At 37.4% G+C, this 17,579-nt stretch overlaps 1 protein-coding gene across 1 annotated transcript in view; it reads left to right on the forward strand.

Moving 5' to 3' along the window:
- Positions 1 to 12,716, forward strand: part of STAG2 (STAG2 cohesin complex component) — an 80,752-nt gene extending 68,036 nt beyond the window's left edge. The window contains exons 26-34 of the mRNA XM_086470237.1: positions 1,127 to 1,228; positions 3,391 to 3,539; positions 4,337 to 4,465; positions 4,828 to 5,033; positions 5,439 to 5,628; positions 5,714 to 5,827; positions 7,396 to 7,522; positions 7,858 to 7,935; positions 10,816 to 12,716. Of these exons, the coding sequence (XP_086326363.1) occupies positions 1,127 to 1,228; positions 3,391 to 3,539; positions 4,337 to 4,465; positions 4,828 to 5,033; positions 5,439 to 5,628; positions 5,714 to 5,827; positions 7,396 to 7,522; positions 7,858 to 7,935; positions 10,816 to 10,839 (1,119 nt within the window). The 3' untranslated portion in view covers positions 10,840 to 12,716. The remainder of the gene's footprint in view (positions 1 to 1,126; positions 1,229 to 3,390; positions 3,540 to 4,336; positions 4,466 to 4,827; positions 5,034 to 5,438; positions 5,629 to 5,713; positions 5,828 to 7,395; positions 7,523 to 7,857; positions 7,936 to 10,815) is intronic.
- Positions 12,717 to 17,579: the final 4,863 nt, after the last annotated feature.

Here is a 17,579-nt window from a genome sequence, read left to right on the forward strand (position 1 = left end):
TAAAACTACTAGAATATAGAAACTGTGGGGTTTTTAAATTATTATTTGGTTTTTGGCTTACAAGATAACTGATTCGAAGTGTGAAGAATTCAAAACTCCAGAGTTGGTAGTTTGTAGGCCTTTAAAAGTTCTTTTTCCATAAGAAGGGGAAAATGGCTCAGACTAGTTTCACAGCTCAGTGCATGAGTAGCGGGGAGAGAGGAGGGAAAACTGATAATGATTTTTATGTTGTTTTAGTAGATCTATTTTCTTATCCTGATCAATGATACATTTTTTTAAATTCAGTTACTAGTTTAGCAGGCCTTTTGAGAATCTTCTCACAAAGATCAACTCCATGATGTCTAGCCTCATCAAGTAATTTCAACTTAAACTTTGTAGAAGAGAAAAACAAAGTTTTGAGAGTTCTACCCCTTGCTTGCCCTCCCTTCTCCTATCTTTCTCTCTGTTTCTGTCTTATTTGAATATAAAAATCTCTTCTTAGCTCCTGGGATTCACAGCTGCACAACAATATGAGTTCTCATTTTGTGAACATGATAAAGCTTTGCTCCTTGGTGGTTACCTTACAAAGTTTAGAATTTGGACAGCCTGCTTTTGTGTGTCTGAGTGCCCTACATATATTTTGAATCTCTGAATAGCTAATTGGGTCTTTATTGAACCTGAAATCCATAAAGAACTGAACAGGCAGCTGTCTTCACTGGAAAAATTATGGCTATGACGGTATCTCTAAGTACTTCCTTTCAGCAGAGAAAATAGAAGACTCCCCACCAGAGCTACAGGAGTTACTAAAAAGATTAGAACCTAATCTTGTGCCCTGAAGGGGTGAACATGTGTCATTAACAAATGTGTCATGGCCTTGAAGATAAATAGGTCGTTCTGGCTCTAAAGTAATACTGACAAGAATGAAAAGTGAAGGATATGCTTTTTCTGATTTGAGGGGTTTTTTATCATTTTGGAGGTGTTTTAGGATATAATTTTGATGGTATAATCATGAACATGTTAGTTTTTTTCCTTTTGAAAGTATTCACATATTTTTAATAGCAAATCCTAGATGTTGTTTTCTGAAGATTATAGTAGTTGTAATGTTTTCAACTAAAATGGAAGTTAACCTTTCTTTTATTTTTCCTAGTATTACAACGACTATGGTGATATTATTAAAGAAACGATGAGTAAAACAAGACAGATAGACAAAATCCAGTGTGCTAAAACGCTTATTCTTAGCTTGCAGCAGGTAAGCATGATTTACAGTAATTTTATGCATGAAATTTCACCCTGTAGTTCATGTCCTGTTGTTTAATAGCTACTGTGAGATATTAATGAGGAAATTCTTATGGAAGGTAGGGATAAATAGGTCTAAATTGAAACACATTTTCTGCAACTGTTTGAAAAACTGCCGGAAGTTTTCCTGCACTTACCAAATACTGTATGTGAGAGGCCAGTAAATATGAAATGAATGTAACTTTGTGATAACTTCTTAACTCTAAAACGGTAGTTTGAGTTGCATATTCAGAAGCATGTTGTGAAACTGCTAGTTTACTTGTTCATGAACAGATAAACAAGGGAAAACACTTCCTACCTATGTGGTCGGGGTTTGTGGTTTTGTTTGGTTTTTGGTTTTGTTTTGCTTTGGGGTTGTTTGTTGTTGGATTTTTTTGTTTGTTAGGATTTTTTTTTTAAACTATTCTGAGAAGTAATGGGAAGTTTTAGTAATTCATTATTTCTTAATGTTTGGTAGGGGCTTCACCTGTCTTTGAAATAAAAACATGATTTAATGCTCTCTTCAGTAAATGAGCTTGTTTGTGTGGAGACCTGATGAATTCAGTCGAGGTCAGAGTCGGATTCATCTGCTCACATGAACCTTATTCATCTGCATGAATCTTATTTACAGGATCAGAACAATAAAGCCATATCTCTGCAAAGCACTGTAATCCAGCATAGATCTCTGCTATTGTTGAAAGGAAAAATGTACCCCAATTTGTCCTGTCTTCACACTTTTTTTCTTTTTGACTAGAGCTCATAGAGCCACATGGTGGATATAGATCTAGATACTGATCCTGGTTGAGACCTAACCAGAAAAGGTCCTTACTGAAGCCCCTAAGGTGGTTTATCTCTATGGATATTGCCAATACAAGGGAAGATGAGGCCTTTCCTTTTGGTAGCAGCATGACTTTAAGTAGCTGGTGCAACTGCAACCTAAAATATGTAACTAAAGAATTTGCTCCTACAGATTTTGCTGACTTTTCACCAGAGTTCACAAAATTTTGTGTTACTGGGTAAATGCTATCCTTATTAGTCTTTGCTGTCTCATGAATAACCAGCCCCTTGTATTTTAAAGGACAGACAGAGGAAGTAAGTGTAGTATGTACAGTTACACACATAATAGGGGAGGCAGTTACACAATCCTAGTATGGCAATAAGAACAGTAACAAGAGGGGACCCAAGTGTTATAAACCAAAAAACCCCCACAAAGTTAAAAATGTAGCTAACATGTTTTCCAGGAAAACTTTAAAAAGAAACAAACCAGAGAAGTAACACTAGAAGTGATAGGGGATAAAGGGAATAACTAAGTTGCTGTGAGCTAGACCAACATAAAAGTATGCAGTTGTGGGCCAAAACGTATCTATAAATGAAAAGTTAATGTTCATAGTCCTAGTAAGTCTGGTTTTGGTTTATTCTGTGTTACGTGAGAGAGTGGAGGGTGGGTGTGTTAGACAAAATTAGAAAATAATAGAAAAATTGACTGTTGGAAGAGAATTCTAGTCAAATTCAGTAGGATGAGGAAAGGATTAATCAAAGGAAAAAAAAAAACCCACAGTTGTGAAGTTCAGAGTGTTCAGCTTTGCCACCTATTGATGAACAGTTAAAAGCCTGATCCTCAGTGGCAAAGTTTCTCGTGTCTTTGGCAACTTCTCTGAAGAGATGTTTCCATTTCAGACTTTCTTCTTTATACTTGTATTTTGAAAAGATAGAAAATGTGAATTAGAAAGTAGTAGTTTGACACACTATAATAGTAAAGACAGGTGAGAGTTTACTCCATTTATTTCTTCTGTGTTAGTGTACGTATCAGGCAATTCTAGTAATTTTTAGTATTCTCCACTCTAGAACACCTCGTGTAGGGAAGTGCTGAAATCTGTTACCCAACATAATTACAGTTTGAACTGTAGTTGGACAGTGTGCATTTCAAGGATTAACTCTGAAGTGCAGGCTCTTCAAGAGTAGCCTTGACTTGGCTTTCCTAAACCTCCATGTTTGTCTTTTGGGGTTGTTGAATTAAGGAGAAAAAAAAAAAAAGGCTGTAAAACATTTCTTACTGAAACTTAGCTCTGTGTCGATTGGTCCAAGGTTTGACATAATATTTTAATAAATGAAAATCTCCCTTTTCATTTCATACAGCTTTTCAATGAAATGATTCAAGAAAATGGTTATAATTTTGACAGATCATCACCGACATTCAGTGGCATAAAGGAACTTGCTCGACGTTTTGCTTTAACGTTTGGACTGGATCAGTTGAAAACAAGAGAAGCTATTGCGATGTTACACAAGTAATTGTGTGCCTTGTGTTACTTCCCTTTTTGTAAACACTTCTTGACTAGCATTAAAATATCACTTTGGTCTTTGAAAAGCAGTTTGTTAATACAAAACACATCAGCACTAGAGATGATCTACCCCAGTTATAAATTAGGAGAGAACTACGGGTTTGTCCCTGAGTTAAATCTAAATGTTAAGTAATGTTGATACTCTTCAGCATCATTGTCTAAGCCTGTAAATGTTGATGCTGTCATGAAAAAATATTTTTAATGTCATAGCTGTAACAGTAAGAACTGATCCACTTGATTGTCAGTGGTCATGCTGGCCTCATGCAGAAAACTTGAAATACAAGGTAGAAACATCATGACGGAAAGAGTCCGTGCAGATTCAAATTATGAATAGCTTTCACTTTTTTGCCAGAGTACAGAAACATTGAATTACTGCTTTCTTTACATAAAGGTGTTCAGTTCTGGTAGTTCCCAGTGCTTAGAACTTTTTCTTGACAGGATAAGAGGTAATGGGCATAAACTCGAGCATAGGAGGTTCCATCTAAACATGAGGAGGAACTTCTGTACTTCGGGGGTGGCAGAGCACTGGAACAGGCTGCCCAGGGAGGTCGTGGAGTCTCCTTCCCTGGAGATACTCAAAACCCACCTGGATGCAGCCCTGGGCAACCTGCTCTGGGTGACCCTGCTTTAGCAGGGGGTTGGACTAGATGATCTCCAGAGGTCCCTTCCAACCCCCACCATTCTGTGGTTCTGTGATTCTTTAGTCTGTGCTTTCTGTGACTCAGTTTTTAACTTTTTCTTAGGGATGGCATAGAATTTGCTTTTAAGGAGCCTAATCCACAAGGTGAGAGCCACCCACCATTAAATTTGGCATTTCTTGATATCCTGAGTGAGTTCTCCTCCAAACTTCTCAGACAAGACAAAAGAACAGTGTAAGTATTTTCTTAATATTTATAATGATAATCATAAAAGGCAGACGTCTGAATAAATACATATTTATGTGTATTGTGCTCACCTAAAGAGGAATCTTTGGCACATCGAGATTATTTTACACTAATGCAGTCAAGTATAATCACAAAGGCTAAATTGTATTTGTCCTTGTTATTCTTATTGTGATTCTGTGATATGATTCTATTTTATGGTGGACGAACAGAAACCGTACCTGCGTTTGCTGTTGTCAGGCCTTTTTGTTAACTAGATTTAGGAGCATTGGGTGTTAATTTGAATAGTTGCTTATCTTGACTTCTTGTTACAGGTATTTTGCATCCTTGTAATTATTTTTTTCCATTTACAGGTATGTTTACTTGGAGAAGTTCATGACCTTTCAGATGTCTCTACGAAGAGAAGATGTGTGGCTTCCTCTCATGTCCTACAGAAACTCTTTATTAGCTGGTGGGGATGATGATACTATGTCAGTGATTAGTGGAATTAGCAGTCGAGGATCTACAGTAAGAAATAAGAAGACAAAGCCAGCAACAGGAAAACGGAAAGTACCTGAAGGTAGAACTTTTCTCATCTTAAAATTTGCTAGAGTAGATACTGACATAAACTACACATGTTGATCCCTGTTTGTTAGCTTGAGTGAATTTGTATGCTTTAATGTATTTTTTGAAACAGGATAACTTCTGCGTGTTATTGGGAAAACTATTTATTTGAACATAACACTGATTCACCAGAGGAAATAAAGGCACTACACTGTGTTAAGTCACAGAATAAAAAAGTACTTTAAATACTCTGGCCAGTGGTTGTAAATCTAGGCCTTTTGGGGCACATGTAAGACTTTGGGGCAAAAAGTACAGAAATTGATTATCAGTAAGCAGAAAATATGTGCATCTAAGCCGTGTTTAAACACTTAATTTTAGACCAGTTTGAATAAATTTACTGGTGTCCTGTGTTTCCGTCCAGCTGAAGAAAGCAGCAGTAGTGACAGCATGTGGCTGAACAGGGAGCAGACAATGCACACACCCGTCATGATGCAGACACCTCAGCTTACTTCCACAATAATGAGGGAGCCCAAGAGATTGCGACCTGAAGAAAGCTACATGGGTGTCTATCCTATGCAGCCTGAACACCACCAAGCTCCACTCGATTACAAGTACGTAGATGAGTAGGTCTGCTTTGTGTTAGTGTTCATACACAAACCCAGTTCATGTTTAAAACAGAATAATGGTCTTTTTAAGCACGCAAGTAACGTGGATGTTGGCTCAAAGGCAACAGGAAGAAGCCGCGCGACAACAGCAGGAGAGGGCAGCGATGAACTACGTCAAGCTGAGAACCAACTTGCAACACGCTATGTGAGTGAGAGTGAAATGTTCCTTCCATGGTTTGGGGAGGGGTGGGTTGATTAGATGCAGTGTTACTCCTGTGTCTTTCAAGAGGGATATAGGTTCTAGTTCTTGAGTAGTGTTCTTCTGTGTCTTAAACTTTTAAGTTACATAAGAAAAGCAGTAGTAAAAGTGAATGTGATGCATTTAGTAAGCAGATCTGTTAGATTGCTTGCTTATTTTTGACCTTAAATTCCAGAAAAATTAAATAGCTTTGTGATAAAGGGAACTGGTCATTGACCTGAATGCTATCTGAGGCAGGTGATATATTAGCAATGCAACACGTGAAACATCTTTATTCCTTACTGCAGAATCATTTTTAGAAATAGGTTAAAAATCAGTTTTAAAATAGGCATTCAGTGTGTGAACCAGAAAGTTTCTGCTCAGTTTAGTTCTACTTTGTCTTGTGAGTTGTTAGTTTAGAGTTCAGCTGCTTCTTTATTTTAAAAAAAGTATTCCTTTTAAAGAAACTGCTGTCTTTGGCATTTCTGTGATTGATACAGGTTTTGTCTGACCTAAACTGACAATGAAGTTGAGAGGAAACCTGTAGTACCAGTTTTTGCAGAGCTTCCCAACCCCAAACATGCACAAACCTTGTGAAGTCCTCCATGTTGAGAACAAAGATGAAAACAGTCTAATGTTTCTTAAATGAATGTTGTCCTTCAGAGGTCATACGTTTTTACTGTAGTGTCATTTACGTCGTTGTGGTTCATCACGTGTGCGTTTTGACGTGCACACTAATGAAATGATGTTCCAGAGGTCTTGTAGCTCAGGAGGGGCAGGCTAGTTTTAGAAGTTCTCTGCTTTAATGAAGACTCTGTGGGTCTACAGAAGAAAATTAAAAATTGTAAACTAAAACCATGGATGTATCTGTTGAGGAGCTTTATATCCCCTACTTGTTTTTAGTTAATACCAGCACTTCATGTAACATAGTTTGTGCGGGTTGTTTATTTACTGTAGTGACACCAACTAGTGTAATTAGAATGACTGCGTACTTTTCTCACAAGGTCTGATGTTGCATGTAGAAGTTGTGAGGAAAGAGGATGAAGGACTGTGGGACTGTCTGAAAATGGATTTATGAATCCACTTTATCACAAAGACCTTTTTCCTTGCCTTATCGCAAGGCAGGAACAGGGGTTTTTTGGTTTTTTTTTTGGGTTTTTTTGGGTTTTTTTTACACAGCAAAAGTTAGGTTCTTTCTCACTTGAGCATAAATACTCTCGTGGAATTCTCTGAATTAGGTGTAGTTTTGGTCTGCTTGTCAATTCCCTCTCAGGAATACTTTAGAGATATACCACAAAGTTCCATAAGTTGATCTTTGTTAGTCATTCTCCCTCACTTTCTTAGTGTCTTCTAGCTGGTGTACATATCAGCTGCTTTAATAGTAGTTACGCATTTATCGGGTTACTTAATTTCTTTTCTGTCTAATGGAGTTACCATTTCTTGGCAATTCCTGACTGAACGTGAGCTTTTTGAATATTCAAATAAAACTTAACTTGATTTAACGATAAACAATATGCTTTTTCTTTTCATTTCAGTCGACGTGGCACAAGTCTAATGGAAGATGATGAAGAGCCAATTGTTGAAGATGTGATGATGTCGTCAGAAGGGCGGATTGAAGATCTCAATGAAGGCATGGATTTTGACACCATGGACATAGACCTAGTAAGAAATTTACTTGTCTTTTTAATGGATTTTTGGTTTTATATTTCTGCTTTTAAAGTAGGATATTTGAATCAAATTTTCCTTTTGGTGAAAGAAAAACCGTTCTTGTTGATCTCTTCATTTTTAAATGGCTGTGCCACTACCTGTTACAAGTGCCATCTGTTCAAACCGCCGTACAAAAAGCAAGAACACTTTCTGTAATAATAATGTGAGATGAACATATATCCCCTGTAAATTCTTCCCTCTTGAGAGTTCAGCTTAATTTTTACAGCTTAAAACTCAATTTTTTTTTCCTGAGATGACAGTTAACGTGTTTATTTGCTTGCTTTCTAAAGCCACCATCAAAGAACAGGAGAGAAAGAACGGAACTAAAACCAGATTTCTTTGACCCCGCTTCAATCATGGATGAATCGGTAGGTTAACTTACTTAAGAGAAAATAATGTAAAAATCAGTCATAAGGTTACAGTACTCTTACTTCAAGTTTTAAACTGAAAGAATGCAATCTTTGGGTTGTCTTCATTAGCTTATTTTGGCAGACTGGTACAGTCAGTGAAATATTTTATGCTGTAATTCAGCTGCATAAATTCTAAGATAGACAATGTTCTTTGGAAGTTTGTAGGATTTTTGTTCTTAGTACTTTATATTTAGCTATGTAAAAATCAAAAGCCTTTGAAAATGAGAAGAAAACACATCTGGTATGGAAAAGACCCTTGTAGAGGTTGGTAGCAAAGAGCTTAAAAACAAATTTGTGCATACACAATATTGAAGGCAAATTTCCTGTTGTGATGAGCTTAGTTGAGTGATTCTGATGTCATTACCAACTGTCAGCATTGGATGGTTTGCGGGGTTTTTTGTTTGTTTTTCTTTTTTTTTTTTTTTTTAAAAAAAAATTGGCATATTTACTCTTGTGCATAAGTAAGATAATGGAGAAAATAGAGATAATACAGATTATCTGTTTATAGAGATGAGAGGTATTTTTTCTTTCCATATGAAGTTTTAGGTCCAAAACATCCGAAGTCTGTAGTTTCTGCTTGCAGTTGCCCTTTTTTCCGACTTGATAAATCTGCAGTCTCTATTCTCTTTTAAAAATCTGCATGAGGGATTCCTTCTGTCTTGAACCACTTGTAATGTATGCAGCCATTTTTGACCTTGTGTAGCTGGTACAAAATTACACTGGAAATAACAAGCTGCAGCAAGCCAGCAGAGGACAGTACAACAAGGCTTCCTGGGAATCTTGGACAGCTTGGTGGAATTTGGAAGACGGTTATGTATTTTTTTACAGTGTTGTTGCAGCGTGAACCTGTTCTTGTTATGGGAGAAAGAAGTCTTAAATGCTGTTTTAAATGCAAATCCATATATTTTGTACCAGTAGGCCTTTGCTTTAGTAGTAATGAATCAGATTAGGTTGTGCATCTAGCTGTTGTGTGTTCTGTTCTTGAAGTAACACCAAGAAAGTATATCACCTGTTTTCTGACGTTCTGTTTTAAAATAGTTCTTCCCTTCCCCTTCTTGATTTTTTAATTGATTGATCTGTGAAATACCAGTCATTTTTTATTCTGACAATGCTGAAAATTTGCTCTTCTACAGGTGTATTTCATTGATTTCAGAAACCTTTCAGCTTTTCAGTTTCTAAAACTAATTTAAGAATACTTTCAGTAGGTTTGCTGTTAGCTAGGTTTCTTTCCTATTACTTTATCCCTCATCCATCATCCCCCGGGAGCCCAGGATTTGGTAGGCAGCCCTTCCTTAGCTGCAGTGTGGGGGTGTCACCACACGATGGCAGCCGGTTCCAGTCTCATGGCTCGGCAAGCTTTGGGGGCCGGTGCGGGGCGCCCAGCGGTGGCCTGCCTCGGTGTGCCCGCAGAACAAGCTGTAGCCTGTTCCTCGGCCAGCAGGCAGCTGGGGTGCACTGAAATGGGGTGCTACGGTGAAGGGGGCACCACCCAGCAAACCTTTCTCGCAGGCAGGGATGTGGCAGGAGTGGTGAGCCTGGAAGCAGGAGTGCACACAGCTGCTCTTCAGCATAAACCCCACCTAAATAGTGTAACTGCCTGAATGGGGAAAGCTCTGCTGGTAGTTGAGGAGACAACGTGAACCCGTATTAAATCAGAGCTGAATTTGTCAGTCAGCGTTTTTACATTTAAAACCCCCGTTTCATAAATGCAAAAAACCTTCTCTGAATAAAGTTACTTTGCTTTATTCATAAAACTTATTTCAGAGGTCCATTATTCTTGGAGTTGTTGCACTTGTTTTTAATAGACCTAGACGTAATAAAGCTGTTTAATTTATTCAGATGCACATGGTTTATGATCAAAATTTTACTCTGTTTTCTCATTTTTTGATGTCCAGTTATGCTGGCACCGGAGGCAGTTGTGTCTTAGTGCGCTATATTGTATGGTGCATCTAAAGTGAATTTAATACCAAGAACAGTAAAAATTGGTTTGTAAACAGATAAATGTGAACAGCAGTGTTAAGGTTCAAGAAAACATTAAGTCTCTCGTGACTCTCTTGGATTTTATAAAGTCCTGTAAAAGCTAGGACAGTCACAAGATCTGGATGATCTGGGTTGGTTTTGGTTTGGATTTTTTTTTTTTTGGCATATCAGTGGTGATACCTGCTTCCATTGGCACAGAGAATGATATGGCTTGCTCCCACATGGGAAGTGGAAACCTGCTGTTTCAGGAAAGCTTTTTCTTCACTTAATCACACTGTCTTCTGAAGGACAGTATTTTGTTTTTACCTGATTATTCTTTGATTTTTTTTTTTTTTTTTCCCCCCCACTGTCTTCCTGACAGAGTTGATACATTTAATAGGAAATACTAAGTTTGTATCCTGGCTAGCTGCTGCAAAGTGACCCGTTGTTTGTATGAACACAGACACAGCAGCAGCCCCACTGTATAGAGTGTTTTGTCCCAGGCTTAGTTGCTGGAAACTACACACTTGATTTCCAGTTGAGGCCCGTAGAATGCCATTGTCAAAGAAGTCTGTTAGGCAACTAACTAGAAATTATTTGGCAATTATTACTTAAAATAGTTAAAGCACAGTCTTTATCACATTCCTACTGGATCCAGTTAATTTCAAGTGTGGGAAAAATATTTTTTAATGAATGAGATGCCCTTTTCCTATTACTACATAAATCAAAACTGTGGTGAACCTGGTTTGGAAGAAAAATAAACTTATAATGCCTTAACATATCTTGAAGTGTCTTAATCTTAAATCATATACTAATTGCTTGTTTTTGTTAAATGTGTAGTAGACTACAAATTGACACCATTTCTAACTTTTTTTTTAGGTTCTTGGGGTGTCAATGTTTTAATACCAGAGCAGCAAATAAATCAGTGGTGAAGTCATTTTCTAAGTGGAAGAGGAAGTTTTTCAATACAAAATTGTGGTAGATACAGTGAAATTCTGAACAGATTTTTCTCTAAGGAGAATGACATGCTTTCAAGATCAAGTGCATTGAAGGGGCAGTTTTGTTTGCCTGAAAAAAAAGAAATGTAAAGGACAAGTAAACAATTTGAGGATAAGCTACACTTTTTGTTGGGGAAAAAATATTTTATTTATGTGCTATCAGTTTATTTCTGGATCATAAGAATTATTCCCTCTGAGTTTTAATCTAACAGTCTGAGAGGTGTTTGGTACAGATTTGAGCCCCTCTCTGTACATCTGCTGGCTATACTAAATAATCATGAGCTCTGCTGGATTGCTGTTTACATCCATGAACTGAAATAATAGATGGATTGGTTTTCTTACAGTGATAGAAAAGTGTCAGTATTTTAAATTAAATGCAAACTTCAGCAACAGAAGGTTTGTATTAATTAATCATGGAAAAAAAAAATACATAAAGCAGAATTTTGACAGCTTTTTGATCTAAACCACACTTTTATTCCAAAAGCTTCATGCTAGCCTTCTCAGAAAGGTCCATAAACTAAGAGCTACCAGAAGGTAACAGATCTCAGTCATGCTTGCCCATTACCAACCCTGAAAGTTTGCTTGTCCTTTAAGAAAAATGTAATGTTGTGAAATTCCTTCCAGTAGTGCCACTGTATTTTGTCTCCAAATAAAAGAAGCTTATTGTAGTATGTTTGCAGAAAAATTCTAAACAAAAATTATACAGCTTATTAGAGTGTGGGAATAGGGATCTAAATTTTAAATAAAATTATATATATATATAAATTGGTGCTGATTTTATAATTGCGCAGTTTGTTTAGTTTTTTCTTACTTTTAAATTCCAACTTAAAATTATGAGGTTTCAGAAATATATTGAAAGTTTAACAATGTTTAAAAATAGAAGAGCATGAGAATTCATGCTTTAAAAATGATTTTTAAATTTGTATTTTATATTGTTTTATCTATCTGTCTTTGCAAGCAGTCTTCAGGTTAAAGATACTTCTAACAGGTTACAGTACATTTCCTCTGTATGTAAATTAGATTGGATAATAGAAATTCATAAACAACCCATAATATTCTTTGAAAGCTAAGCTTTAAACTTCATTTTGTGTCCATTCACAAATAAATTAAATTTGGTCTAAACCAGAAAGTGGATCTATGCCATTTTGACATCGACTCATTTTGCAAGGCTTAGGCAGCTAGACATCATTTTAAAGGAAATATTAACTTATATTACATATGTATATTTTTTGTCAGTTTTCTCTCGGTTCTTGAGGTATATTATTTTAATCATTCCATGCCTTAATATGCTTGCAATACAAGAATCTCCCCAAATGGGTGAATACAAAAAGGCTTCCTGTTTTTAGACTCAGAAATTAAACATTCGGCTGTGGTAGCCAAAAACCATAGATTATCTAAAGGATCATGATAAAATATAATTATTTTACTAAGTCATGGGGTAACAACAAACTCAAAACTAGATCTGCCTAACTCATTTTACATAAATAAATACTCTCATGTCTAAAAGTACTGCCTATATTGTTTTTCACACCACTGCATTTAATAGAACTGCTGAGAGGACTGTATATATGATTTTAAACTTAAGTTGATTTTTCTTACTCTTGAAGGAGTGTTTCTTTGTGAAAGCAGTTCTTACAGCTTTGTTTTCAACCAGCTAAAAATGTTTTATATATTTACCTTAACCTGTTGTCCTCCACATTCTATTGTCCTAATTGTACTGTTTTCTGATTTGTATTTATGTCTTGAGACAGTAACTTTTTGAATAAAAATAAACCTACAGTATGTTGTATGTTTGATCTTTTTAAATCGGGGCTAGGGGAGGACAGTGAAGAGAGGGGTATGAGTAATGCAAATGTTATGTTTATAGAAATCAAAATCTTTTTCCATGTCTTTTAAGTGTTTGTCTCAGAGTTGGGATAATGTATGAAAAACTGCACTGTTTTATATTTGTAATAAATTGTACAAGTTTTTAAAATGTGAATAAAGCACTAATTGGGTAATAATTTAAAGTAGAAAAGTTAATGCAATCATGATTGTTTTAAATATGCTTTAATTTGACATAAACTTGTTAAAGAATTAGTGTAAATACAGAGTGAGCTTTTCAAGAGGTTAGTACCTGCAAATAAAATTTTTAAAATTTGTATAGAACTTTTACATGCCAAGAAATCAATGGTTAATTATTTTTGTGTTACGTTTTTAAAGGTGTTATCAATAGCCTTCTGTTGGTTTCCTTTTCCTATTAGCTTTTGCCTGACATGATTTGAAATGGTTTTGATTTAGACGTCGGGGATATCGAATATGGTCCAACTGAAATACCACTAACAGTGGGTGCTACTTTCCCTTCTTACATTTACCATACACCTGATCAACCTTCTAACCTTAATTGGCAAGACAGCAAGGAAATGAGGGGAAAAGCCCTAAACGTCTCTGCCCCGCTCCTCAAGCACTGAACAGCTCTGGCTGTGTGTTGGAAACCTCCTTTCTGTTACCAGGGCTTTTTAAAGGAGTCATTTTAAAATCTTGAGATCCTTCTAATCCTTGCTAATGTAACTTTAGGTGATTTTTTAAAATTATTATTATTACAGATGTTCATTCCTGTCTCTAAATCCTGCTGTAAGTTCAACAGTATCTTATTGAAAATGGTTTTAGTAGGTTCTAAGTTTATAACACAAGAAAAATACCTTCGCTATACGATGTAAAGTCTGTTCTAGTTACACCATTTGGGTACAAAAGCCTGTAAATGGAAGAAATTCAAGTTTTGAAGAGATGTGTGATAAAAATGTGGAAAACAACAAACAATTCGGAGAAAGTAGAGCCTGTCCTCTAGCTTACAAAAGAGGCCACAGAGAAGATGTTGACACAGGGTTCAACTCAAAGGAATAGTCTTCACGTATTCTGTAAAAAGTATTTCTTGATATTAAACAACCAAAGACAATATGTAAGAAGTTAGTGATTGCTGTTGTTTGTTTCTTTCCTTTGGATGATGTGGTGCTGATTCCTGGAACTTGTTCTGGCCAGTAAATCCCCATCTTCTCTGGTCTCAGTATAACTAAATAATTGCCTCTTTTTAAAATTTACTTCTCTCCGTTTTCCTGATAGTTTACACATACACTTGTCCTAGCATGGCATTTCAGGATGCCTATGCTATAACTTTAACTTCTCAGCCATAAAATGTCTGCTTTTTTTGAGGTGCTTTGATTCACAATAGTGTTTTGCTGCTTTTCAACCTATAGCTACCTGTTTTTCAGTAGCCTGATGAATGTCATTGGCTTGTTCATTGTTTGAAGCATTTGTCAAAATTGTCAACTGATGCTTCAGAATTCTTTCGATAAAACACACATTGTTTCTTTAAAAATAGACTCATTCCTACTTAACCAATTAATTTTCTTTAATCGGTTTATGATACTGAAACGCAGCTTACGCCATTCCCTCATTTTTCATAATCCGAAGCAATCTCTGATACTGAGGTGGTTTAATTTCTGATACTTATTGGCATCCATCTTTGATGGAGGTGGGTGAAGCCACATACTGGGAAAACAAGGTAACGTAGGACAGTGCTAGTCTATAATAATTCTGTTTAAAAAGTAACAATTCGATGTCAATTGAGCCTGTCATTTTGCTCAGCTGTCTTTCTCTCCTGTATCCCAAGAAAGCTGAGCTTTTTGGAATGTATTTCTTTGATGAAATCCAGCTTTTAATGTTGGTGGGTTTTAAGTTTTTAACAGCTAGACTTTGAGTCATTATAGATTTTGTAGATGAGTGCCTCCTAACTGTAGAGATTCAGTTGCCTTTTTTTGTTGTGATTTTTTGGTAGCTGCTGCCATTTTTTATAGATGTAAATCATAGTGGCAGTACAGTGGTAAGAAGCTTTAACTGTGCCCAGAAAAATGTTGCAGGGCACGTTGAAGTGATTGGTCTGACAGAACCCTGCGTGAAAACATCCCTCTTCTAGAGAATATGTGCAGCTCTTTGTGGTGTAGTCGTGCTTCCCAAAACTGGTTGTGTGATTTCTGTTGAGCTTTTCCAAAAAGAAGAGGAAAAGGTGATCATATTTTGCCTATATTAACTATTTTTGTCGAAGGAAAAGCTGTAGTTACCAGTTTTGAAAGTGTAGCTTGATAACAGCTTGAATTCTGCACTTTTAGAAAATCTGTTTAAAAAAATTTAATACAGTAAACTGTAAATCAAAATAATACAACCTCGACGGGTCCCAGAACATCTCAGATTAGGAAGGGGATGTGAAGTGGGTAGTTGCTTCATAAAAGCATTCAAGTAATGCAACAACAAGGTTTTGGAGAAATGGATTGATCGGTTTGATGAGGACAACATCATCATTGTGTGTGGTGAGGTGGGTAACGACAGGTCACATCAATGTGAACAGCGGCAGCTTGTTTCAAATTCGGTGGGCTGTGGCTGTATCTAGGATGCTGCCTTGGATGAGCAACCCATGTCCCGTTTATTTCCGTTCTTTTGAGTGCCTTTGAGAAAGCTTTTATTCTTCCACCGGATGTTAACCTTGTTATGATTTGTCTGTCGGAATTTTAGGAGGGATGGTGTCCTTGTGCTTGTTTAGTCCTCCTCTAAACTGATCATTCAATACACTTGACCTTAACTTCAACTTTTTTCCGTGTACCTTTCTCTCAGAATGGCCCGTAGCACCCGCCGTCAGGCGTTGCAAGGCGGCGGTTCCCTGGGAATAGGTGTGAACGCGGTGCCATGGGTAACGCAGTTTGGGGTGGGGTTGGGTTGGGTTGGCTCCGAGCTGTGCTGCGTGTGATGGGGCTTCAGCTCGGCCTTCTGATCTTGCGCTGCGCTGCCGGAGCATTTATCTGATGGAGTGCCTCAGCCTGGAGGTCTCTGTTGGCAGCTCCACGTGAAACCTCTTTCTTACCACACCATATGGCCATTCCAGGAAGCCATGCAATTTGCTGTTGCTTCTTAAAGAGCAGTTAAACCACAGTTCTTGAGTGACATACGCACAGATCTCGTATTATTTTAACACACTCTTCACAGGTTTATATTCTGTTTTCTTCTTTTTCGACTGCTGAACTCCACAAAAAGCGAAAATAGCAAACCACATCCACTTGTTTTTCATATCATGCAGAAAAGCACTTAAAGATGTGGCGTATCTTATATTTAGCCTGCTCTTTGTATTTTTCATCCTAAAATACTGAGCTGTCTTTTACCCAACTGTTCTTACGTACCAACTGACAAAACCTGTCTTTTCATTCTTTCTGTCGCTGGCTTATAATCTTTTGAATCTTGAAAAGCAGATTTTTGGGGGTATTTTTTTAAACTGAAATCTGCCATTACAGCTGGGAATTGAAGAGCTCTATGAAACCTAGGGTGGATTAGGGAAGTGGCTTTGTCAGTGAAAACACGATCTTGTCACCTCCATCCTGTTTGAGGGTACTGATGGTGTTACGGTTTAAGGGCATATTGCGTAAATGCTTGTAACTGGAGAAGCCTACAGATTTGGACTACCTGTGGTTTTCCTTGTTTAGGAACTATTTTTTTTTTCTCCTTGCTCGTATCAATAGCTTGTACTCAGTGAGAGCAGCTTGCTCGAAGTGCCATGAAGCTAAAAGGAACAGATGTTCTATTTAAAGTGGCTTTCATTACAAATTCCCTTTTTTTTTTAACCTTACAACACTTCATCTTCTACTTCAGGATGACTTTTAACTTGCATAGTTCTCTAGCTCACCTGGGCTGGAGTTGTAGATGCGACAGAAAGCGGCAGCGCCCTGTAGAACGGAGAGACTGCCAAGGACGTGATTTCAGCTGTTTGCGTTGCTTTCCTTTTCCTGGGATTTGTGCGAGTTCACCAAAGAGAAGAGGTTGGCAGTGGTTGTGGCACGCTGCTGATTTGTCGCAGAATGTGACAGATCCACGGGTTTCGTGGATTTAGGCGGTTTAGAAGCGTTGTCTCTTCACATGCTGTTCCTTTAGTGTTAGTGGTATCAGATTTAGGTCATTTGATCCATTATTAACATTCAAAAGACACGTCTTTTAGACTTCCCTTAAATGCCTACCCATAAGGAAAGTCAGACTTTTTTTTTTTTAAAAAAAAATTTTGATTTCCTGTTGATCTCTCACTCATTCACCAGAGAGAAATGATGTGTGGAGTGGTCCATAGAACCAAGCCACACCTCTCGGTGATGTATAATCAAAAACGCAGTAGCTTGGCAGGATGAGTCTTGCGGGTGGGTAACGACTCCCGTTCTACAGAACACAAACCGCACGTTCACACCCACCACAGCACCAGGTCTGGTTTACACCAGTGTAGTGTGGGTCTGGAGGACAAGGTGCTCTGACCAGTCAATGTTAGCTTGTCACCGAGTGGCCTTCCTAGTCGTGTAACCCTGGGTCGACCCCCTTCTGACTCCCCCAAAAAGAACACCAAAAAGGTTACCTTTGCTGTCCAGTTCATTTTAAATTGATCAGTGTGGTGGTCAGCGTGAGCTGGGCAAATGCTGTCAGGTCTCACCTACCTGGGAGTGAGATGATTCCTTTTTTATCAGAAAGCTGTTAGAGAAATAATCCAGCCTGGTTTTGGGCCAGGGCTTTCAGACCATTGTGTTCTAGGAGTAAGTGATGCATGAGCATGAAGTGCGCCTCTTATCCCCACAGGACTTGCTGGGGGAG

This window comes from Leptosomus discolor, chromosome 9 (assembly GCF_034619465.1).
Source record: "Leptosomus discolor isolate bLepDis1 chromosome 9, bLepDis1.hap2, whole genome shotgun sequence".
NCBI lineage: Eukaryota > Metazoa > Chordata > Aves > Leptosomiformes > Leptosomidae > Leptosomus > Leptosomus discolor.